This window comes from Sebastes umbrosus, chromosome 7 (genome assembly GCF_015220745.1).
Source record: "Sebastes umbrosus isolate fSebUmb1 chromosome 7, fSebUmb1.pri, whole genome shotgun sequence".
In the NCBI taxonomy this organism is placed as follows: domain Eukaryota; kingdom Metazoa; phylum Chordata; class Actinopteri; order Perciformes; family Sebastidae; genus Sebastes; species Sebastes umbrosus.
Genome location: NC_051275.1, coordinates 34,437,255 through 34,464,219, shown reverse-complemented (window position 1 = coordinate 34,464,219; position 26,965 = coordinate 34,437,255). Strand labels below are relative to the sequence as shown.

The 26,965-nt window shown below is 36.0% G+C and overlaps 1 protein-coding gene across 2 annotated transcripts; it reads right to left on the bottom strand.

Annotated features, from left to right (window-relative positions):
* zgc:162698 (uncharacterized protein LOC560165 homolog) lies at positions 1 to 26,965 on the bottom strand. 2 transcript variants are annotated; one of them, XM_037776039.1, is made up of 21 exons: positions 26,745 to 26,965; positions 24,285 to 24,357; positions 24,028 to 24,125; positions 22,480 to 22,596; positions 22,330 to 22,386; positions 20,775 to 20,837; positions 18,609 to 18,665; positions 17,024 to 17,159; positions 16,636 to 16,700; positions 15,089 to 15,272; positions 14,886 to 14,985; positions 13,465 to 13,558; positions 12,211 to 12,288; positions 9,238 to 9,346; positions 9,083 to 9,141; positions 7,011 to 7,114; positions 6,819 to 6,892; positions 6,493 to 6,554; positions 5,277 to 5,329; positions 5,154 to 5,184; positions 1 to 690 (listed from the first exon to the last, which is right to left on the bottom strand). In XM_037776039.1, the coding sequence occupies exons 1-21, from the start codon at positions 26,877 to 26,879 to the stop codon at positions 649 to 651; spliced, it is 1,791 nt and encodes a 596-aa protein (XP_037631967.1). In that variant the 5' UTR covers positions 26,880 to 26,965; the 3' UTR covers positions 1 to 648. The 2 variants fall into 2 exon arrangements, with proteins under 2 accessions (XP_037631967.1, XP_037631968.1); XM_037776040.1 differs by having other exon boundaries at positions 20,775 to 20,840; positions 22,339 to 22,386.

Below are 26,965 nucleotides of genomic sequence, written 5' to 3'. Positions count from 1 at the left end.
TCCCACTTGTCAACAGTTTTAATGGTTCAAATTACACTGGAACCAAAGCTGAAACAATACGGAGCGATGACAAACCTCACAACTCCAAGAAGTAAGAGAAGCAGTTTATATATTCGTCAATCACAAGTATCAACTCCACAAAACCCAACAAACAGTCGTGGCAACAGAACAGTGAAAAAAAAAACACACACAAAATGTCCGATGAGACAAAATTTCCGCTTGCGAACGGTGAAAAGAAGCCGCTTTATAGCAGAGAACCTCGTTAGCATCAAGATTTGTCAAAATATACTGTATAGAAATATAAATACAAACAGGCAATAAAAATAAAAAGAATCTGTGTGCCGCTGTGATGGATTTGACTCCCAGTGTTCTGTACAATGAAGGCTTACAAAGCTCATAAAGTCAGGGGTTAAATCACATACAGACACCTTCCCTCTTCCATCCATCAGCTCTTCTATCCCTCCTCACGTGTTTAATCAGCCATCCTTCTCTTTTAATGCACCTTGTATACACCGACACAATCATTTATACGTCTGTTTACCAGACTCGTGGTTTTCCAAACACTTCCATGTTCCCTCCGTCCGTCCCTCCATCCTTCCTTCCTTCCTTCATTCCTTCCTTCCTTCCTTCCTTCCTTCCTCTTCTGCTTTACTCCATCTTGGACATCTCAAACTTAGTCGTCAAGGTTTCCTGCAACAGAAAACACACCATCGTACTGAGAAACTTTGTAACAATAATAATACTAGAAACTGGTTCTAAACACTCGAAGGTGGCCGTCTTAGAAAAGAAGGAGACGTGTTATCATTTAAAGTCTCTCCTGGAAGACTTTTTTTGGACATTGTTCAGACTTTTTTTAAGACATTTTTCAGACATATTTCAGACTTTTATTCGAACATTTTTCAGACCTTTTTTAAGACATTTTTCAGACTTTTTTTGGACATTTTTCAGACATATTTCAGACTTTTATTCGAACATTTTTCAGACCTTTTTTAAGACATTTTTCAGACTTTTTTTGGACATTTTTCAGACTTTTTTCAGACTTTTATTCGAACATTTTTCAGACTTTTTTAAGACATTTTTCAGACTTTTATTCGAACATTTTTCAGACCTTTTTTGGACATTTTTCAGGCTTTTTTTCGGACATTTTAAGACATTTTTCAGACTTTTTTCAGACTTTTATTTGAACATTTTTCAGACTTTTTCAGTCATAGAAATTGTGTATAACAATAAAGGTCATTTTAGAATTATTTATTTATTTTTTATAATTAATGGTGAATAATAATTTTATGCCCCAAACTGTATGTGATTATCATAAAGTGGGCGTGTCTGTAAAGGGGAGACTCGTGGGTACCCTTAGAACCCATTTACATTCACACATCTGGAGGTCAGAGGTGGACCCCTTTGAAAATGGCCATGCCAGTTTTTCCTCGCCAAAATTTGGCCCAACTGTGTAGCGTTATTTAGCGATCTTCCCGACAAGCTAGCATGACGTGGTTGGTAACAATGGATTCCTTAGGTTTTCTTAGTTCCCTAGTTTCTAGTTTCATGTGATTCCAGTATCTCCCCTCTGGCTTGAAAACCCAGCCTGCGATAACCTCCGATAGACAGAATAGTGGCCTGGCCCGCCGGCGGAGTCTTAAGGGGTTAAATAACCACCATGGTATAAAGCCTATTGTTGTATTCTCCTTTGTACAGGGTTCCTACGCAGTATGGAAAAGGATGGAATTTGATTTTAGTAATTTCCAGGTTTGGATAAGAACGGAAAAACATTCCTGTTTCCAGACTGTTGCCCCTATTCTGTTTTATAAAATATAAAATTAAGAATTTCTAAAAATAAATCGATCGTAGGGGCAGAGCGAGCTTGATGTCATCGAAAGCAAAGCAAGGCAAGAAGTAGGCTACGGCGTGCGACTGAAAGCACACGTCCGAGAGGATTGGCGGAGTAGCGTCCGCTCGGTCACATGACTCGGTCACGGGATCCCAACGTCACGCCGTCGTCACGGCGTGCGCTCCATCCTCGGTCTGGGTCTCATTCACATGAACGGAGGAAGGGAAATAACTCTGGATTCAGCTATTAGTGCGTTTTACAACTTTAAAAACTGAATGATTTAAATAAGGACTATCAGAGTGTCATACAGGGAAGTTGAATCACAAAAAAAAAAAAGATCATCTGAGTTACAGACGTCTCTTTCCCAATGTAAGTCTATGGGAAAAAGTATTTTTGGGCCCAATGGCATCACGTGACGGACACGGAAGTTGCAGTACCGCCGTTTGGCCACTACAAAAGTCTGGATAGACGACCGGCGCTCTTCCTGGGGGGCTTGTTCTGGACCCACAGTCCGCTCGTTGGAAAAAGGAAACATTGGCATAGAAAACCCCCAAACATCTCTCTGGAAAACCTCTGTCATTGTTTGCACAAGAAGCTCCTGACAGTTCATTTCAATTCCTCTAATGTTAAAAAACATGTTCGATTAGCTAACATGCAACAGCTTTAAAAAAGAGAGCATGTTTGCTGTTGCGTCTCTGACTGTAAACCCAAACTCTGCAGGTTTAAAATGTCCCTCCAGAAACCTCTGTCTGACCTCAGGGATGAATATATTTATGTTTTCCTAGTGGATGCTCAAAGTGAGGTGACTGATGCGGTCCACTGTTTACTGCTGTTACTGTCCTCTTCCCTCCCTCCATCTTTAATCAGTGGCAGTCTGACGCCTCAGTGTTTCAGACTCTCTGAATCACCCTTTCCTTCACCCCCCCCCACCGTCAGCGAGGAGGCCGACACTGTTAAGACGATTCATTTTGTTGTTGGAGACATGATGGATGAAAACCTCAAAACAGAGGAGATCACATTCGACACGAAGAAACCAATTTGTCCAGTTTTAACGAGGACGTCTGGTCTGTAGGAAAGCTCGCTGTGCTTCTTGGTTGCAAAAGTAATTCACCGTTTTAGATGGAAATGTTTCAGCTGCAAAGCTGATGGATGGATCAGACTAGAGACCTAGAGCATTCAGAGGATGGATGGATCAGACTAGAGACCTAAAGCATTCAGAGGATGGATGGATCAGACTAGAGACCTAGAGCATTCAGAGGATGGATGGATCAGACTAGAGACCTAGAGCATTCAGAGGATGGATGGATCAGACTAGAGACCTAGAGCATTCAGAGGATGGATGGATCAAACTAGAGACCTAGAGCATTCAGAGGATGGATGGATCAAACTAGAAACCTAGAGCATTCAGAGGATGGATGGATCAGACTAGAGACCTAGAGCATTCAGAGGATGGATGGATCAGACTAGAGACCTAGAGCATTCAGAGGATGGATGGATCAAACTAGAGACCTAGAGCATTCAGAGGATGGATGGATCAGACTAGAGACCTAGAACATTCAGAGGATGGATGGCTTTCCTAGCTAGATTAACAATTGAGCAACTGAGCAGTTTACATAACAGAAGTGCTCGACATCCCATCGTCGAAAAAATGCAATTTCTTGCAGAAATCTCCAAATGTCCCAAAAGTTTTTGATCCCAAATCACAGCATGTCTTTTTCTATAGTGTTCCTCAAGGTCTTGGTGTCTTAATGTGGTATTTTGGAGGGATTATTGATAATTTTTATCAATTCTCCAGTGGTAAAAAATTGTTAAATTCTAGCACCAAATCTGTGAAACAAATGGTATCAACCCAGAAAAATTGCTGCAACAACTTATGAGACATAAAAGAGCATGGGGATGGTTTATTTCTTGACACACAGTGCTGAGCTGCATCTCAAATTAATCTTCAGGTTCCCAGCTTTCAGATGATGTACACCACTTCTATGTGACATCTACTGTTGACTTTTTATCTACCGCTGAACATCCCATTCCCCTCTAAAAAAAAAAGGGGGTTAATTAAATCAGAGTCTCTGTATTAGCTAAAACATGTGCAGGATGAGGGATGGCGAGCGAGGCTATCAGAATCCAGGTTAATAACACTGAGAGCATATCTGAGCATCGAGGCGGCGGCAGGGTAAAGCACTTTCTCTTTAATTCCCTCCTTAGTGGTGATGAATTACATCATTTGTCATTATAGGGGATAATGTGCAGGTTGGGGTCAAGATTTCTCTCTAATTTACCTCTTAAATAACAAGAGTGCATTACATAATCTGCCTTATAGTAGGGGCGTTTCAGGCAATCATTTCCACTTAATATCATCATCTAATAAGGGAGATTTGTCACATTGTTAGCGCTCACTCGCGTGTTAAAAATCATTGATGTTTGCTACAACCTTTAATTACTAGAACGGCTGATGGATCTGAAGGAAGCAACGGTTTAATCTGAGCCGATCTAAATTCCTTTGTCCTCTTTGACTCTTCCATCCTTCACCGCTTACAACCATAAAGGAAATACTTAATGCTTTCTATGTATTTTAATATCTCTCAGTGTTCATACGGCAGTTTACATAAGAAGTTGATTCTACATAAGAGGCACTTCGTTGATTGCCGGATCATTTAAAAAAAAGGTTCGGCTCGGAGATCAAAGAGTAAATCATTTGGAAAATGGTACGAAAAACAGCCGACAGAAGACAAACTAAATAACAAACAGATATTAAATATATATAATATGTTAAAAGAGATTCTGTTATGTTGCTTTCTTATATTTTCTGTATTTTTAATCTTCAAGATGATCATTAATGGCTGCAGCAGCAATAACATCCCAATCACACACAGAAGCAGTCACATTGTTCTGCTCGCCATGACAACAGAGGAGAGGATAAACAACAGTGTGACGTAACCGTAGCAACAGCTGCTCTCTGCCTTGATTGTTTGCCACCCCCTGCTGCTGACAATCAGAACTACAAATATGATGAACAAGTGTGTGGGTCTCATCTTGTGAAAAGATGTCAGAAAAATGTCAGAAAAAAGTCTGAACATTTTTCAAAAAGGGTCTGAAAAAAATTGCCAAAAATGTCTGAATAAAAGTCTGAAAAATGTCTAAAAATGTCCTTAAGAAAGGCAGAAGAAAAGTCTGATACTGGTATCATATGAAACTAGAAAACCTGATGAATCCATCGGTACCAACCATGTCAAATATGATAAACAAATGTGTGGGTCTCATCTTGTTAGCAGATTTTCAAGAAAACCCCCTTTTAAGTGCCAAGTAATGAAGAAAGACGACTTACCTCATCAGAGTCCAGCAGGGGGGGCAGGGCGCTGTGAGAAGGAAGGAAAGGCATCAGATTTGAATAATATTCCTTTATGATCATTTCTGATACGCTATAATGAGAGCCAACATGCTGACTTACACGTCCGCCATAGATGAAGGGATGTTCTCTTCTACCCATTTCAGATCCTCATCCTGGAAAAACAACAACAAAGTCAGCTGATGTGTTTCCTCCTTCAAGAATTTATGACTGAGTTCAATCCAACTAATGATTTTCTATGTTTAAAGAAAACAACTAGGACTGTCGCAGTTAACGCGATAATAACGCGTTAACGCAAATTCGTTTTAACGCCACTAATTTCTTTAACGCATTAACGCAACTTGTGATTTTTAGGTCGTAGCGGGCTGATGAGAGTGAGGATACTGGTATCATAGTAAACTAGAAAGCCTGATGAATCCATCGGTACCAACCATGTCATGCTAGCTTGTCAGGAAGGAGGTTAAATAATGCTCCCAAGTTCCGCAAAATTTTGTCGAGGAAAAACTGTCATAGCCATTTTCAAAGGGGTCCCTTGACCTCTGACCTTCAGATATGTGAATGTGTGAGGCTTTTTGTCCAAAAAAATGTCTGAAAAATGTCCAAAAAAGTCAGAATTTTTTTAGAATAAAAGTCTGAAATATGTCTAAAAATGTCAAAAAAAAAGTCAGAAAAATGTCATACTAGCTGGTCATGAAGGAGGTTAAATAACGCTCCAAACTTACACTAAATTTTGGCGAGGAAAAACTGTCATGGTCATTTTCAAAGGGCTGCGTTGACCTCTGACCTCCAGATCAGTGAATGTAAATGGGTTCTATGGGTACCCACGAGTCTCCCCTTTACAGACATGCCCACTTTATGATAATCACATGCAGTTTGGGGCAAGTCATAGTCAAGTCAGCACACTGACACACTGACAGCTGTTGTTGCCTGTTGGGCTGCAGTTTGCCATGTTATGATTGGAGCATATTGGTTTATGCTAAATGCAGTACCTGTGAGGGTTTCTGGATCAATATCTGTCATTGTTTTGTGTTGATAATTGATTTACAATAATAAATATATACATACATTTTGCATAAAGCAGCAGATTTGTCCACTCATGTTGATAAAAGGATTAAATACTTGACTAATCTCCCTTTAAGGTTAATTTTGAACAGATAAACAAAATGTGTGATTAATCACGATTAACTATTTCAATTGATTGACAGCCCTATAAATAACATATCAAATCAGTTTGGATAGAATAAATGAAAGTAAAAGGTTGCTGAAGACCAAGAATAGTTTGAATTCATTGAACACGGCTGCTGTTGTTGGTACTCACCACTTTGTTTGCTCTGGCCGAACCGTTGGTCTCATTTTTCACGCCCCTCATCTTCATCCCCTCTGGAGACACACAGGAGTAAAAAACATTACATTATTAGATTTTATATATATATAATATATATTACACATTACATTTAGGACTTTCCATGATGCATATAATTTAAATTGATAATTTAACAACTGGTTGAGTGATGTTGAGCGTCCCTAATGAGCTCAATAAATATATAAATAAATACATAAAAAATGAGAGCACTGAGGATTTGAGAGAGGAGGCAACAGGTGAGGAAGGAGAGAAGGCAAGGGAGTCAGAGGAAGGTTGCTGACCGAAAGCCTCGTTCATCATGGGCTCCTTCTCCTCTTCCTCACTCTCTTCATCCAACAGAGGACTGAAGGCATACCTGACACACACAGAGAGAGAGAGAGAGAGAGAGAGAGAGAGAGAGAGAACCCGGCTTTATTTTACAGTTAAAAAGAGAAAAAGTGTGTAAAAAAACAAAGAAAGCAGCCCCCCCTTACCTCTGGTTATTGGCTGATGGTCGCCATAGGAACATGATGACCAATAGGATGATGGAGAACAAGAAGCGCCAGAACGCGTCATCTATCCACAGCTCCCTCCAGTCCTACCGACACACACAGAGAGAGAGAGAGAGAGAGAGAGAGAGAGAGAGAGAGAGAATTTTAATGGAAACACTTCAAAAGCATTACAAAAATCGTCATTTACAGGAAGAAAAAAGACAGAAGATAAAAAACATTTATTTCTCCGCTGGCCTGAGAATAAATAAAAATTAAAAAAATGTATTAGAAGAAGGGAGTTGAAATATTATGGCTGTGTGTTGGCAATATGGATGCACCGATACCGATACCAGTATCGGGTATCGGGTCCGATACTGTACTCACAAAACGGCTCGGATAACAACGGCACCCATAACACTTTACGGCAGCGCGACATTAACCTCTCGTCACCATCTTTCGGCTCCTCATGCTCCACCTTTTTTTACATTTTTTGAAAAAACTTTTTTTAGACTTTTTTTTTTTATTTTTACATTTTTCTGACCTTTTTGTTTGACTTTTTTTTTTTTTTACATTTTTCTGACTTTTTCAGATATTTTTCAGACATTTTTTTTTTTGAAATTTTTCGAAAAAACGTTTTTTAGACTTTTTCATTTTATTTTTTTTTACATTTTTCTGACTTTTTTTAAAAGATATTGACTTTTTTTTGACATTTTTCGAAAAAACTTTTTTTAGACTTTTTTTTTATTTTTACATTTTTCTGACCTTGTTTGACTTTTTTTGTTGACATTTTTCAAAAAAACTTTTTTGAGACTTCTTTATTTTTTATTTTTTTACATTTTTCTGACCCTTTTGTTTGACTTTTTTTAACATTTCTCTAAAACATTTTTCTGACTTTTTTAAAATATTTTTCTGACTTTTTTCAGATATTTTTCAGACATTTTTTTTTTTGACATTTTTCGAAAAAACTTTTTTTAGACTTTTTTATTTTATTTTTTTGACATTTTTCTGACTAAAAGATATTTCTGACTTTTTTTTTTTTTTGACATTTTTCGAAAAAAATTGTTTTAGACTTTTATTTTTTATTTTTTTCATTTTTCTGACCTTTTTGTTTGACTTTTTTGTTGACATTTTTCAAAAAACTTTTTTAAGACTTCTTTATTTTTTACATTTTTCTGACCCTTTTGTTTGACTTTTTTAACATTTCTCTAAAACATTTTTCTGACTTTTTTTTTTCTTTACCTTTTTCTGACTTTTTTTAAATATTTTTCTGACTTTTTTCAGATATTTTTTTAAAAAATTTGCTTTTTGTTTGACTTTTTTTGACATTTTTCAAAAAAACTTTAAGACTTCTTTATTTTTTATTTTTTACATTTTTCTGACCTTTTTTTTCTTTAACTTTTTTAAAATATTTTTCTGACTTTTTTCAGATATTTTTGACTTTTTTTTGACATTTTTCGAAAAAAAAATTTTTAGACTTTATTTTAATTTTTTTTTACATTTTTCTGACTTTTTTAAAAGATATTTCTGACTTTTTTTTTTAGACTTTTCTTTTTTATTTTTACATTTTTTCTGACCTTTGTTTGACTTTTTTTTAACATTTCTCTAAAACATTTTTCTGACTTTTTCTTTTTTTTTTTTTACATTTTTCTGACTTTTTCAGATATTTTTCAGACATTTCTTTTTGACATTTTTCGAAAAACCTTTTTTTAGACTACATTTACATTTTTCTGACCTTTTTGTTTGACTTTTTTTAACATTTCTCTAAAACATTTTTCTAACTTTTTTTTTCGAAAACATTTTTCTGACATTTTTTTTTACATTTTTCTGACACTTTTCTGACTTTTTTTAACATTTCTCTTTTCCTTAATTAAAAGACGGGTCCATCTCTATTCTGTTATATATATATTTTTTTCAAATAGAAACGCCTCTCAATTTAACCAATGAATGTTCATCTTTTAAATTAAATGAAAAAAAAAAAGAAATTAATGATTTAAACACATGCAAGAAGAGTTTGAGAGAAGCTTTACCGCTGAAACTTCTCCGACACAGTTCACAGAAAATGGTTGAGTACTCACAGACTGACATTTAGACATCATGAAGGTCTTGGTGGTCCAAATGATGAAGATGACAGACGCTGAAAAACACAAATATATATATATACGAGTTTTAAAGACGTTGAAATGTGTTTCAGCAAAAACCTTCGAGACAAACGAGAGTTATTTGGTTGTACCTATGACAGCGAAGATGAGCGTGTTGGTGAAGTGTCTGTAGAGAGAGAGCTTCACCACGTTCCTCCTCAGCCTCAGCAGCTTCATCGTCTGAGCCAGACTCACAAAGATGTGACGACACAGTCAAGGAACATCGACCACACGTTAGATAAACACCATCTCCAGTTTAATATCACTGTTCATTTCTTACCAATATCAAATATTTACCATCCCAAACTCCTGTGGTTCGTCAGGTTTGCGTTTGCATGAGAGACAAGATGCTGCACATTGTATCCCTACTTATTATTATTATTATTATTATACATCTGCAGAAATGTCCAAATTCTAAGATTGTCAATTATGAATATTAACACTTGAAAATAAAGCCAAACCTATATTAAATTGTTCTAAACTTTGGTTAATTATTAGGGGTGGGAAAACCAATCGATCCACCGATGTATCGTGATTTTTATGATTTTAGAATAGATTTTTTGATGCCAGAATCGATGTATTCGCTTCATTTGAGTCTATACAGGGGTAGAAGGAAGTTACCGACGTCATATCCGTTCCGTATCCGTCAACCAAAACAAACCTCAGCGAGCCAAAACGAGAAAGCAGAAAACGTTGGAGGGTCGTCGTGGATACGACCTGCACCCTAACATGTTAAATCCAGCGTGGTAAACACTACACATCCAGTAAAGGATGGAAACACTTTGGGTTTCACACATTGACAGGAAAAGCAGAGCTAGACAGAGCAGAGCTAAAGCTGCATGCTAACTCTGTCATGGACAGGAAACGTTATTGTATCACGGTAACGTGCGGCCGAGCCGGCCGTCGCTCTCGTCTCCGTGGTCAAATGGGCCGACGCTACAACTGTAGAGCACCCAGATACTGACATTTGTGTTCTCTGCATTGAAACGGCCCCGATGGAGCTGATCATGGATGGTTAAAGAGAACGGAGCTGACGGGAGATCTAGAGACCACCTTGGAGATGTTACAGGAAATAGACACGTGGGTTTACGTACGGTTTTCAAAATAAGGTGTTAACAAAGGAACTGTAGATATAAAATACATCTATGGAAATAAGATTGATGGATTATATTCACCAGAAGTATAAAACATTACATGTCCCTTACTTCAGGACATCTCTGACGACATAAATGCTGAAAATCACTGGAGTCATTTAGATATTTTCCAAAGTAAAAGTCCCTAGTGTTAAAAAAAATAAACAAAAATCGCAATACATATCGAAACGGCTTCCAAATATCGTGATCATTTAGTATCGAATCAGGAGATGGGTGAATCGTCCCAGCCCTATTAATTACATGATAGAAGCATTGAGTGCGTGCGTAGGGGTTTTGCTGGACACAAAATACTAAATGCAGAGACGAACAAAGCAGAACAATAGAGGAAATGAAAAAAAAGTGTGAGAGAGAGAAAGAGAGACAAACAGTTGTACTAAAAAGGGGAAGATGCAGTTGCGGATATCCACCAGCAGAGGGTAGAGTCGAGCACAGCCAGAGGAATAGCAGCCAGGAGAACTACATCACCTTCGGCCTACAGGGCAGAAAAAGAAAGGGTGAAGATAAACAGATAAAGAGAAAGAGGGAAAGTACGGAGAAGGGTGAACGGTTGTATGACAGAGGAGGAAGAGGAGGAAGAAGGGAGGCAAACAGAAGGAGTAAAAGGAAGAAAAAGCGGACACAGCGTACCACACTCTATAGACGGGTTTCTGTCGGGGCTGTCAGTCCATTCAAATAGTTAAACGCACATTGTTTTATCTGTTACAAATGTACCTTAAGATTTAAGATGATTAAGGGAGATTTGTCAAGTATTTAATCCTCTCATCAACATGGGAGTGGACAAATATGCTGCTTTATGTAAATGTGTGTATATATTTATTATTGTAAATCAATTAACACAAAACAATGACACATATTGTCCAGAAACCCTCACAGGTACTGCATTTAGCATAAAACAATATGCTCACATCATAACACGGCAAACTGCAGCCCAACAGGCAACAACAGCTGTCAGTGTGTCAGTGTGCTGACTTGACTATGACTTGCCCCAAACTGCATGTGATTATCATAAAGTGGGCATGTCTGTAAAGGGGAGACTCGTGGGTACCCATAGAACCCATTTACATTCACTGATCTGGAGGTCAGAGGTCAAGGGACTCCTTTGAAAATGGACATGACAGTTTTTCCTCGCCAAAATTTAGCGTAAGTTCGGAGCGTTATTTAACCTCCTTTGCTACAAGCTAGTCTGATATGGTTGGTACCGATGGATTCTTTAGGTTTTATAGTTTCATATGATACCAGTATCGGACTTTTCTTCTGCCTTTCTTTCAGACATTTTCTGGACTTTTTTTTCTCCACGTTTTTTTGGACATTTTTGGAAAAAGTTTCGGACATTTTTCTGACTTTTTTCGGATGTTCTTCGGATTTTTTTTTAAAAAGAAAATGTTGACATTGTTTGGACATTTCTCAGAATTTTTTCAGATTTTTTTTCTGACAATTTTCAGTCATTTTTCAGATATTTCCAATGTGTGACGTTTGCGTTAACGTGTTATTATCGCGTTAACTTTGCCCTAGTTTTGTGCAACGTCATCACAGAGAATCAGCTAGGGGGGGGGGGGGCAGAAAGAACGGCATGTCTAGCGGAGCCAAGCTCCAAAGCAGAGATGACGAGGACTTGTTGTGCTAGTAAACTGCACCCCTTGTCAACAGCGCAGTATTGTGGTTATTGCGACAGCCCACAGTACACAGTCACCTCCTCTCTGCATCGCGGACTTCCCCTCGCCTGCTTTGTGGTTATATTTAACGGCACAAACTTTGTGCTCAGAATTTGCACTCTCTATGTCTTGCACATTAAAATGACACACAGTGAACACAGACCTGTCTGTTGAACAGAAGATGTGATTTAGTGTCAGTTATGTGCGATAGAAAAACCTGGAATAGTTCAGCCTTCTGATTTTATCTGTTAAAGGATATCCACCAGACAACACAGGAGTCAGTGAAGGCCAGCACTATGTCACACAAAAATTTACTGCTGTTGTTGTTGCCTCGATCCTAGAGAGAGAGAGAGAGACAGGTTAGTCCAGGGGTCAGCAACCTTTACTATCTAAAGAGCCATTTTAGGAAAAGAAAAAAAAGAATTCTGTCTGGAGACGCTAATATTTGATCATTGTGATGAAGGTAACACAGTTTAAAGTCTAAGTATATAGTATATAAGTCTAATGCAGTGAGGGCCAAAGAGACAATGTACTACGGAGTATTAGGGCCACATTGAGGGAAAAAACATCTGAGATTTACAGAATAAAGTCAGAATATTATTATAAAAAAGTCATAATATTACGAGAAAAAAAGTCATAATATTACGAGAAAAAATTCATAATATTACGAGAATATAGTCATAATATTACGAGAAAAAAGTCATAATATTACGAGGAAAAAGTCATAATATTACGAGAATAAAGTCATAATATTACGAGAAAAAAAGTCATAATATTATGAGGAAAAAGTCATAATATTACGAGAATAAAGTCATAATATTACGAGAAAAAGTCATATTACGAGAAAAAATTCATAATATTACGAGAATAAAGTCATAATATTACGAGAAATAAAGTCATAATATTACAAGAAAAATGTCATAATATTACGAGAATAAAGTCATAACATTACGAGAAAAAAGTCATAATATTACGAGAATAAAGTCATAACATTACGAGAAAAAAGTCATAATATTACGAGAATAAAGTCATAATATTACGAGAATAAAGTCATAATATTACGAGAATAAAGTCATAATATTACGAGAATAAAGTCATAATATTACGAGAAAAAAGTCATATTACGAGAATAAAGTCATATTACGAAAAAAAGTCGTAATATTACGAGAATAAAGTCATAACTTTCCGAGAAAAAAGAAAATAACATGTAAAATTAGTACTTTATAATATTATGACTTTATTCTCTAAATCTCAGATTTATTTTTTTTCCTCAAAGTGGCCCTGATACTCCGTCTTACCATCGTACCATAGACCTACAACAATGATAAATAAAAATGAAAATGTAAACAAAGAACAGTTATTCATTTCCGTTTTCAATAATCCACATGGAGCCTCTGAAGAGGAGCTGAAGAGACGCAGGTCGCTAACCCCTGGGTTAGACACACACACACACACACACACACACACACACACACACACACACACACACACACACACACACACACACACTTACAGTGTTGACTCTTAGGATGCCCTCGACGATGGAGAAGATCAAATAGAGCAGACCGACTCCGACTACTCTGTGGAGCAGCGCCCCGAGCCTGGGCCTGGTGGACAGACAGACAGACAGACAGACAGACACACAGACACACAGACAGAAGACGATTCTTAGAAATCTACATCTGAGTAAATATTCTGCAGCCGAATCACATTGTTTACCGGATATTAATCCTTTCAACCTTCGTTTCATTTTAATACATTTATTACAAGGTGATTTTTGCCGGTAACACTCGTTGACTTCTTGCTTCTTCACAGAATATTTTGTTTGTACGCCCTCCGACGTTTCGGACATTACTGCAACAAACAACGTGTTGAGCATAAAACGCCTTTGAGCCACGGTGTCTAACACGAGTTTAAACGAGCTTTAGAGCTCCGTCACACCAGAATAACTGGTGACACATCATTTTTTACATGTTTTTTTTTTTACAGACTTAAGCCCTTACCATTCCACCCTCTTTGTTTTTAGAGAGATAGGGACTGAATGCTGTAGGTCTCTAGTCTGATCCATCCATCCTCTGAAGGCTCTAGGTCTCTAGTTTGATCCATCCATCCTCTGAATGCTCTAGGTCTCTAGTCTGATCCATCCATCCTCTGAAGGCTCTAGGTCTCTAGTTTGATCCATCCATCCTCTGAATGCTCTAGGTCTCTAGTCTGATCCATCCATCCTCTGAATGCTCTAGGTCCCTAGTTTGATCCATCCATCCTCTGAATGCTCTAGGTCTCTAGTTTGATCCATCCATCCTCTGAATGCTCTAGGTCTCTAGTCTGATCCATCCATCCTCTGAATGCTCTAGGTCTCTAGTTTGATCCATCCATCCTCTGAATGCTCTAGGTCTCTAGTCTGATCCATCCATCCTCTGAATGCTCTAGGTCTCTAGTTTGATCCATCCATCCTCTGAATGCTCTAGGTCTCTAGTTTAATCCATCCATCCTCTGAATGCTCTAGGTCTCTAGTTTGATCCATCCATCCTCTGAATGCTCTAGGTCTCTAGTTTGATCCATCCATCCTCTGAATGCTCTAGGTCTCTAGTCTGATCCATCCATCCTCTGAATGCTCTAGGTCTCTAGTCTGATCCATCCATCCTCTGAATGCTCTAGGTCTCTAGTCTGATCCATCCATCCTCTGAATGCTCTAGGTCTCTAGTTTGATCCATCCATCCTCTGAATGCTCTAGGTCTCTAGTTTAATCCATCCATCCTCTGGATGCTCTAGGTCTCTAGTCTGATCCATCCATCCTCTGAATGCTCTAGGTCTCTAGTCTTATCCATCCATCCCTCTGAATGCTCTAGGTCTCTAGTTTGTCATTCTGATTAATACAAGAAAACCTTATGATGCTAAAACTAACAAGAGAGCTGTGAGAAGGAGAAGACTTACTTGACGATGCCGTATCCCAGACTGGCGATGATCACCAACACCCTGGCCAGAGTCCTCTTCACCGCAGAGAGCACCTCAGCAAACACCACGGCGCCCTGGACTGCAGCGGGACACATTACAGCGGGTTATTATCTCTCGACGCTCCGCCGCGTCGAACGTTCACCTCCCATCAGTCCAGAGAAAAGGAAAAACCCCACTCCTACCCGACAGGCCGTCGTATCTGATGCTCTGGAACTCGGCGTAGTAGACGGCCTTCTCCAGCATGCCCAGGAAGATGACTCCTCCAATCCAGAACTGGATCCTGAGCAGATCCCTCCAGTAGCACGCCGACAGCACCAACCACAACACCGCCAGCAGCACGTACACGATACACATCACCATGTAGAACTGGAGACACACAGAGAGAGAGAGACTACTGACCACTGTGACCTTAACCCCCTGAGACCCGCGATCCCGACTGACTGTGCTGTCTTTCAGAGGCTCTAGTAGCTTCATTGTCGTGCCAGCTTGTCGGGAAGGAGGTTAAATAACACTCCAAAGTTGGGCTACATTTTAGAGAGGAAAAACATGTCTTTTTCTATGGTGTTCCTCAAGGTTCTCGGTGTCTTAATGTGGTGTTCTGGAGGGATTATTGATCATTTTTATCAACTCTCAAGTGATAAAAAAATGGTTCAATTTAGTCACGAATCTGTGAAACAAACGGTATCAAACCAAAAATGCTGTAACAACTTATGAGATATAATCGAGCATGTTTATTATTTAACTTTACGAGAAACAAAAGTCATAATATTACGAGAATAAAGTCATAACTTTACGAGAAAAAAGTCGTAATATTACGAAAATAAAGTCATTTATAAAGTCGTATATTTAGGTCTATTGTGGGTCTCAGAGGGTTACAGAGTAATTGCACACTTAAACATATTTTTAAGCTAAAAAGTAGGGCTGTCAAAGTTATAACGTGATAACTTTGACAGATAAAAACGCCACTAATTTCTCTAACGCATTAGCGCAACTTGCGATTTTTAGGTTGTAGCAAGCTCAGTTTTAAAGCTAGATACTGGCATCATATGCTAGAAAAACCTAAGTAAAGTAGTAAAGTAGTAGTAGTTAAGAGTAGTAGAATACATTCAGTTGCATCATTGTCCATGGGATGTTTGTTATAACGCTGATATTGCCTTTGAAATTTACATTTTAGACTTTAGGCGAGGATTAAAAAAAATCCTTTTTTTGCATCTGCTTTTACTCTGCAATAGTAATATAGTTTAGTTTCCCCATAAGCCTTATGGTTGAAATGCTAGTCCTGATTCATTTTGGGTATATTTGTTATTTTAGACGTTGTTTTAACACCATTAAAGCTAGAGTGAAGATACGGGAATCATACAAAACTGGAATACCTGAGGAATTGCGGAAAGCTTGTCGGGAAGGAGGTTAAATAACGCTCCAAACTTCCATTTTGCAGCACCTTGTGAGGGTTTCTGGACAATATCTGTCATTGTTTTGTGTTGTTAATTGATTTACAATAATAAATATATACATACGTTTAAAGCAGCATATTTATCCTCTCCCATGTTGATAAGATTTGACAAATCTCCAACATGTTGTTGGACGATAACTAAAAAAATCTACAACCACACCAGACTTATCCTTTGAATATCTGAAGGCAGGAAGTTAGATTTGTTTATTCTTTGTGTTATTTAGTGTTGTGTGTGTGTGTGTGTGTGTGTGTGTGTGTGTGTGTGTGTGTTCTTACCACCATCATAGGCCACTCAGTAGCTGATATGTAGTCGTGATGAGGACCCTTCATGCTGATCTGCACTGCAAACACAAACATTACGATACTAAAGTCATAACTTTACGAGAAAACAGTTGTCCAGCACCCTTTAGGGCTTAAGAGGTTAATTGTGGGAAGCCAAAGATTAATATTCGATCAATAGTGCACAATCTCTATGTAGCATCTGGTCTCAGGAACCTCCTGTTACAATTAAACACATTATCAGCTTTCCATCAGTGGAAACAGGACATCACTAATGCTTGAACAGGTAATACAGTACACTAGCTTTGTCAAAGGAGTGTGTGTGCGCGTGTGTGTGTGTGTGTGTGTGTGTGTGTGTGTGTGTGTGTGTGTGTGTGTGACTGACGCTGTAGACTCCAGGGTGCGGGGGGGTCGGCGGCTTGGCTCTTGTCTTTGATTTCTTTGATATTCAGGATGAACATGTAGGGTCCGTCCTCCCAGCTCTGAGCCACCACGTCGACCGAGTGAGAAGCAGCAGCCATCTGAGCAACAAAGACAATCAATCAATCAATCAATCAATCAATCAATCAATCACTTGGTTATACAGCACATATATATATTACACATAAAACACAGGGCACATAAATGCAACACTAAGACCAAAACATACTCCGTCAATCAACCCTCTAACCCCCAAACAGTTTCATGTTTTCTTCGCTGCCGTCAGGTTTGACTCACTGCGGCCTCATTTTTCACTGCAATAAATAAGCCCAACTGCAGACATGTGTTTGGTGTCCTGTGTGCACTACCAGGCCGGCACTTTATGTATTTATTGTGCATTTTATTGGGGGTTTTTCACCATGTATTTTATGGCTGGGACGATTCACCCATCTCCCGATTCGAAACTATCCCTATCACGGTACTGCGATTCAATATTCAGATTTATTGTGGTTTTTGTTAACTTTTTTACCACTACACCATGAAGGGGAAAAAGTTTAATCATACACTTCTAGAGACTTTTACTTTGGAAAATATCTAAATTAATCCAGTAAAAATGTTTTATTTTTAGCACATATGTAGTCAGAGATGTCCTGAAGTCAAATATATCAGTCATTGTCAGACATTATTTATTATTATTATTATTATTTATTTCCTTTTCAAAGACATTTCCCTCACAAAAAAGTGTTTTTTTTCTTTTTAATTTATAAGGGACATGTAATGTTTTATACTTCTGGTGAATATAATCTAATCAATCTTATTTTCATAGATGTATTTTGTATATACAGTTCCCTTTGTTAAACCTTATTTTGAAAAGCGGACGTAGTCCCACGTGTCTACTTCCTCTAACATCTCCAAGGTGGTCTCTAGCTCTCCCGTCAGCTCCGTTCTCTTTATCCATCCATGATCAGCTCCATCGGGGCCGTTTCAATGCAGAGAACACAAATGTCAGTATCTGGGTGCTCTACAGTCGTAGTGTCGGCCCATTTGATCACAGAGACGAGAGCGACGGCCGGCTCGACCGCAACCCGTTACCGCGATACGATAACGTTTCCTGTCCGTGACAGAGTTAGCATGCAGCTTTAGCCGTGATGTCTAGCTCTGCTTTTCCTGTCAATGTGTGAAACCCAAAGTGTTTCCATCCTTTACTGGATGTGTAGTGTTTACCACGCTGGATTTAACATGGGAGGGTGCAGGTCGTATCCACGACGACCCTCCGCCGTTTTATACTCGCTACGGTTTGTTTTGGTTGACGGATACGAAACGAATATGACGTCACGGTACTCAGACTACAACAATAAAAGCGGTAACTTCCTTCTACCTCCACATAGACTCAAATGATCGCGATATATAGGTGAATGGATTTTTTTTTCCCATCCCTAAGACATACTGTTCTGTAATACCACACCTCCATATATACTGTATATCCTGGGATTCAAACCAGCAACCTCCTGTCTCAGCCGGCTGTAATAATCAGGTTTAGCCTGACTGACCTCTTTAGGACGGACGGCAGCGCTTCCTGTTTCAGCTTTCTTCTGTACCTCAGCAGCCTGAGAGACGGAGAGAGATAAATCACCAGTGAGTCAAACATTTATTTAATAATTCAACATCTAAAATCAAACGAAGAACTTCAAACAAATCTTGTTAGAGAAAACTGTAAACAGAATGTTCTACTGTAGGAACAGGAACAATAAGAACATCGGAGGAACTGCAAAATGATCTAATTACATTCATTTAATTTAAATGTCTTTTTGTTTGTAACAGAAGAATGGCACAACTAAATATGAGTAAGTGGCAAAAACTACATTCTACAAGTGTTCCTGCGTGTTCTAGTAAATGTTCTACTGCACTTGAATCCAACTTTGTTCTCCTGAACCATTTACTCAACTGCCCTCTTTCTTTTTCACGCTCTGCTCTTTATTCCTCAGAAAGAGTGAATATATCTGTTAAATTAATGTTCTACTGGAGCTCCTAACGTTGGTTTCATTGGAGGTTCCCATGTTCTACTACACCAAAGAACGTATATTGATAAGAAGTGAAAGTCGATTGTTCCATTGCAACGTCAGCGCTCAGCAGCAGAGTTACGCTGCCGCCGTTTCAGGACTGAAAGGGACTACCAGACGTCCACCTATTTCTATTTTATTGTCAGGAAGTTTAACCTCTCCAGCCCTATAGGGTGCTGGATGGTGTGGTTCTCCTAGACAGACATAACTACAATAAATGAAGAATAGCTCCACAACTAGCAGGTCTAGCTGCATGATCCTGGTCTATATGGAGAGGTAAGACCTCAGAGAATTCAACATTGTGACTGTTACTATGCCTGAGTAAACATTTTTATCCTCACCTTAAAATGTTTTCTAGATCAGACAGTGGATAACACCGTTATAGCAATGATGCCGTGCACAGAGACGCCACCGAATTCAACCAGCAACTCCTCGACTACAACTGTGCCAAAGCAGATATAAATAACACAAAGCACATAGATTCTACAAAGGTTTTAGTAAAGATAGGACCAGGAGGTCTCGCCATTTGGCCACTTGGATACCCAAAGTGTGCCAAATGGGTTTTCTACCTCTTGAAAGGGAATCTGGTTCTAAAATATTCCTGATATCCACTACAGGAGGCTACGTGCACACAATGGAGCCTTTGGCCATGACATTTACCCTGTGCATCATCACATTCTACCATTGTGCATCATCACATTCTACCATTGTGCATCATCACATTCTACCATTGTGCATCATCACATTCTACCATTGTGCATCATCACATTCTACCACTGTGCATCATCACATTCTACCATTGTGCATCATCACATTCTACCATTGTGCATCATCACCTTCTACCATTGTGCATCATCACCTTCTACTATTGTGCATCATCACATTCTACTATTGTGCATCATCACATTCTACCATTGTGCATCATCACATTCTACTATTGTGCATCATCACATTCTACCACTGTGCATCATCACATTCTACCATTGTGCATCATCACATTCTACCACTGTGCACAGTATAATATCAATAAAAAACGTATAACTTTGACTCCAAATGGAGTAGTTTTATTATAATAATGAAATATGATCAATAGATAATAACAAATAAGATTAATAACAATGTAAATAAAATAACAAAAAAGAATCCAAAGTCAAGTATGTACATTCAATATTATAATATTATAAAGTAAAAATACTATTTCTCGTGTGTTGATTTTGTAACTAAAATATTAAAAACCGTTACCAAACAAACATCGTTTGGATAAAATCCACTCTGAGTGTTGTTTTAGTCGCGTTGAGGCCTCGTCTTTTAGAAACTATTCAGAATAAAAAGACCACCGCAGCATTTTATGAGGTTCTTAAAGGCAGAGTTTTAACACACAGCTCAGCTGAAGCCCGGTTCCGGGTCCGTCGGGTAAAAGAGGTTAATGTCTCCGTACTGAAACGTCCTGTTTTGAACAATGAAAATATTATAAATATGCATACTATTATAACTACTTACTTACTTTTTTATTTATTAAACCTTCTATAAAGTGAGCGATGCTGCCGCAGCAGAGTTTCGCCCCGTTGCTTCTACTCTATACTCTCTACAGTAGACTACTCTGCATGTATTAGTTTCTCCACTGCGTGTTCTACTTCCTGAGTTGGATGCGCTCACCTTTGGTTGTGGAGCGTCCACATTGCTCCTCTTCCTCCTGTTTGATGTCTTCTCTGTGATTGGCTGAAAAACAAACAGAATATTGTATATATATTCTTAACATAGTGATAATAAATAAAAGGATTCTTAAAGATGACTGCAATATATTAGTTTTGTTAGAGGATCTTATTTTCTACTCAGGGTCTGAAATTACCTTTTTAATTGATTTCCAATAATAAATATATACATAAATTTGCATAAAGCAGCATATTTGTCCACTCCTATGTTTATAAGTGTATTAAATACTTGACAAATCTCCCTTTAAGGGACATTTAGAACAGATAAAAAGGTATAATTAATTTACGTTTAGCAGCTGCCGTCTGCAGCGATTTCCCTCAATACTGGACCAAGTTCAGAAACTGTTGGCCCAATTAGTCACTTAGACACAAAACACATGGTCCAGGTTGAAAAAAGCCCTTTAAATAAGTAGTTAAATACTGCTATTGTGCGTGTAAACAGAAATGTAATACAGTATACACATCGTTAATATACAGTCAACGATCACATGCAGTGCGACTCCGAACAGGAACCGAGCTCAGCAGCAGGATGTGATCTCGTCTGACAGAAAGGAGGTGGAAACAAAAAGGCCAGAGGGAGCTATGATGATTATTATCATAGATCAGGACTGCAAAAACATCTGCAAACACCTGTGTGACTGGACTCACCTCTGAAAACAGTGTTTAGAGTTGTCGTGTATAGAGGACGGAACCTGACAAAATAAATGAATAAATAAATAGCTCGATAAATAAATAAATAAATATGTCATTAAATGTAGCAAAAATCATATTAAAAATAAATGTATCCATTAATTAATTGATAAAATGTGACATAAATTGATATTTCTGTTTTTTTATTTATTTTTTCGTTTATTTATTTTTGCATTTATATTTTATTTATTTATTTTTAAATGTATTTATTTATTTATTTATTTCTGCATGATTTTCCCTTCTCTCTGACATTTCACCCCTTATTTATTCCCTTCAAATTTATTTATTTCTGTATTCTTTTCTTTACACATTTCACATACGTTTCCAGCCGGCATCAGCCTGGAGGTTCCCACTATGAGCTATAATTTGTATATTCTTTATTTATTTTTTTTGTCTTAATTAATTCCCTTATTTATTTACTCTTCTTTAATTTTCCCCTGTTATTTATGTATTTATTTTGATTAATCTTTAAATGTATTTATTTATGTATTTATGCATTTATTTATTTATTTCTGCACAATTTTCTCTTTGCATCTCATCCTTATTTTTTTTACCCAAACTTATTTATTTCTGTATTTCTTTCTTTATGAATTTATTTACATATTTATTTTTACATTTATGTATGCATTTCTGCCTTATTCATTTATTTATTTATTTATTCATTCATTCAGTACATTTTTGCTTTTGCCAGGTTCCGTCCTCCATAGTCGTGACGTCAACATGAACTGTGATTGGTCAGTTTTGGCGGCTATTTGCTTCTTTTTTCGTGGTTTAAAACCGACAGGTAGAGAAAGAGAAAAGTGTCTCACCTGTTTCTGCGGCTCTTCTGTCAGTCGTGTTTTCTTCTCAAACTTCTCCAGGCCGAACTGTGTCGTAGAACAAACACACGCACTTTAAAACACAATCGCCACACACACTCCCTTTAGTACTTATTTGTTTGCACTGTATGCGTGTATCACCGTGGGATTTGTGTGTGGCTTGCAGGTGAAAGCGGGATATTGATGAAAAACATAATATCCACTTCCTCCTCCTCGTTTGACCTCCGTTGACTTGAAGTAAATTCCTGCGTGCTCCGTCTGGAGACGGACAAACAATAAGACACACGACAAAGAGGCAGGCAGGACAGAGGTGTTACTCATTTGTATAAGATGGATCCAAAGATAAGAATAAGATAGAATAATGAGCAAATAACAGTGATTTAAACATCATAGGAATTAAAAATGATACACGTCCTATTATGTATTGATAATCACTGCATTGCAACCATCTTCATTATTAATATATCTGCAGACTAGTTTCTTTTGTTTTGTCCAAAACCCGAAGATATTCAGTTTACCATCGCATAAGACAAATAAAATCTACAATTCCTCACAATATGTATGCTGAACCAGACATTTTTTAACCCTTGAAAAATGACGTTAATGATTAATCAAAATTGTTGCAGCTCAACTTCATTAACCTGGACAGTTTTGAGAAAATATTAACTTTAAAAACTGAAATTAACTTAATACATGAGTTAAATTAAGATAAACTTTTATTTTCTGGCCCCAAAATGTTGACAACCCTTGCAATCTGACTTTAATTCAAATTAAAATGAATCATCCTTCACCTATTTAGTTGTATTTAATTTGATTAAATTGCATTGTTATTTATTAATCACTTATTTTATTGTATTTAACTTGTATAATTTTTATTAAATTGTATTGCTATTTTATTAATAACTTTAATGTTATAGTTATTTTTATTAATCACTTATTTCGTTGTATTTAATTTAATAATTTTATAAAATTGTATTGTTATTTTATTAATCACTTATTTTATTGTATTTCATTTATAAAATTGTATTAATCACTTTTTTTATTGTATTTAATTTTATAATTCCATAAAATGTTATTGTTATTTTATTAATCACTTATTTCATTGTATTTAATTTGTATAATTGTGTTACATTTTATTGTTATTTTATGAATCACTTTATTGTATTTAATTTGTATAATTGTATTACATGTTATTGTTATTTTAGTAATCACTTATTGTATTGTACTTAATTTTATAATTTCATTAAATTGTTTAATTTTATTAATCACTTATTTTATTTGTTTAATTTTATTATATTGTATTGTTATTTTATTCATCACTTATTTTGATTTTTTTTTACATTTTTATCATTTTATTGTCTTATCATTAATTATCAAACTGCTGAATTGTTTGTCTTTTCTGGAAGAGAAATGCTGATATATTTGATACATATTTCAATAATTTTTCTTTATTTATATGAAATATATCAAACAACTCGATGTCTCCTGCATATCAGGTGAACCCGTGTGGGTTCAAAATAAAAATATATATCCATGAATACTTCCAGGCACTTTCTAAATACATATTAGTATTTTTATAGATCAAAACCAGAGCTACAAATCTGGACCAGAGAGTTCAGGTTTGGTTTAGGATCTGAACATCTGAAGAGACGAACAGCATAGAGGAGAGTAGAAAACAGTGTGTCTCACGTCCAGGCTGAAGACTTCATTGTAGCAGTGCGAGTTCCTCAGATACCAGGACACGTTCAACTGGACGGGTGACGACAAGTTACAGGTCTCTGGCATCACTAAGCACACACACACACAAAAAACAGGACTGTCAGGAGTAAAATAGACAAAGAAAAACAAGCTATGCCAAACACACTTATCTCTGTGCCGGACTCACGGACATGAAACTGATATCCATCTTCTCTGAATGAAACTGTCACACGTACTGTTCTACTTACGTTTGAGATGAATGAAGCTGTTGTTGAACAGAGTTTTAGTGAAGAAGAAGAAGTTCTGCTTCTTCAGAATTTCCTGGAATAAAAAAACAAACATAAACAACTGATTCTTCTGGTGAAAGTAATATTGGTTTGTTAATTGTATCTAATTTGTATAATTGTATTAAAATGTAGTGTTGTTATTAATCACGTATTTTATTTTATTTAATTTGCATAATGTTATTACATGTTAGTTATTTTATTAATCACTTATTTTATTGTCTTTATTTTGTATAATTGTATTACATTTTATTGTCATTTTATTAATCACTTTTTTATTGTATTTAATTTGTATACTTGTATTACATTTTATTGTCATTTTATTAATCACTTTTTTATTGTACTTAATTTGTATTGTTTTATTACATTTTATTGCTATTTTAATCACTTATTTTATTGTATTTATTTGTATAATTTTATTAAATGTTATTGTTGTTATCAATCACATATTTTATTGTATTTAATTTGTATACTTTTATTTCATTAATCACTTTTCGTCTTTTAATTTGTATATTTGTTTTTACATTTTATTATTTTATTAATCACTGATTAATCAATCAGTCGACAAATCGTTTCAACTATTTCATGACAATTATTATTGTTATTATTACAGATCAATAAATTCTCATAAATCAGCAGATATCATGACACACAGTAAGTAAAAGTAGTAATACCACAGTGTAGTAATACTCTTGCCTGTGTGTCACTTCAGTGATCAGCTAGCTAACGTTTTATTGTTGTTTCTTAATCACTCATTTCATTGTATCAATTTGTATAATGTTATTACATTTTATTGTTGTTATTAATCGCTTATTTTATTATATTTAATTTGCCTAATTGTATTACATTTTATTGTCATTTTATAAATCACATATTCTATTGTTTTCAATTTGTATAATTTTATTAGATTTTATAGATATGAGTTGTACTGTTGTACCTGAGTGAATGATGTACTGCTGCCTGTGATCAGCTGGATAACGTTGTTTACATGTTTCCTGTTCAACGTATAATTGTATTAAATTTTATTGTTGTTATTTATCACTTATTTTATTGTATTTAATTTGCCTAATTTTATTAAATTGTATTGTTATTTTATAAATCACATATTTTATTGTATTCACAATCACATATTTTATTGTATTAATTTGTATAATTTTATTAAATTGTATTGTTGTTATTAATCACTTATTTTATTGTATTTAATTTGCTGAATTTTATTAAATTGTATTGATATTTTATAAATCACATATTTTATTGTATTTAATTTGCCTAATTTTATTACATTTTATTGTCATTTTATAAATCACATATTTTATTGTTTTCAATTTGTATAAATTTATTAGATTTTATATATATTTTATAAATCACATATTTTATTGTATTTAATTTGCCTAATTTTATTACATTCTATTGTCATTTTATAAATCACATATTTTATTGTTTTCAATTTGTATAAATTTATTAGATTTTATATGTATTTTATAAATCACATATTTTATTGTATTTAATTTGCCTAATTTTATTGCATTTTATTGATATTTTATAAATCACATATTTTATTGTATTTAATTTGCTGAATTTTATTAAATTGTATTGTTATTTTATAAATCACATATTTTATTGTTTTCAATTTGTATAAATTTATTAGATTTCATAGATATGTTATCAATCACTTATTTTATTGTATTAATTTGTATAATTTTATTACATTTTATAAATCACATATTTTATTGTATTAATTTGCCTAATTGTATTACATTTTATTGATATTTTATAAATCACATATTTTATTGTATTTTATTTGTATAATTTTATTACATTTTATTGTCATTTTATAAATCACATATTTTATTGTATTTTATTTGTATAATTTTATTACATTTTATTGTCATTTTATAAATCACATATTTTATTGTATTAATTTGTATAAATTTATTAGATTTAATAGATATCTTATCAATCACATATTTTATTGTATTCATTTGTATAATTTTATTAAATTGTATTGTTGTTATTAATCACATATTTTATTGTATTTAATTTGTATAAATTTATTAGATTTAATAGATATCTTATCAATCACATATTTTATTGTATTTAATTTGCCTAATTTTATTACATTTTATTGATATTTTATAAGTCACATATTTTATTGTATTTGATGTGTATACTTGTATTTCATGAATCACTTGTTGTCGTTACTATGTATAGTGAGTGATGTGCTGCTGCCTGTGTTTTGTCGTTATTATGTATAGTGATCGATGTGCTGCTGCCTGTGATCAGCTGGATGATCGATGTGCTGCTGCCTGTGATCAGCTGGATGATCGATGTGCTGCTGCCTGTGATCAGCTGGATTATCACGTTGTTTACATGTTTCCTGTTCAACGTATAAAAACACAACAAGCATCCAACCAGGAAACTCACGCTGTCGACGTTCAGGGTCCAGATCCCCGGTTCGGAGACGGAACCGACCGGTCCGACCAGCCCCATCAGCACCAGGACCAGCACCAGCAGAGGCGCCGAGGTCCAGAGTCCCGGTCCGGTCCGACACGAACCCATTAGAGCTAAAAGAAACCCAGAAAACAGCCAGAACCGCCGCGACACCGCTCTCTGCTCTCACACTTCCGGGTTCCGGCTGACGTATG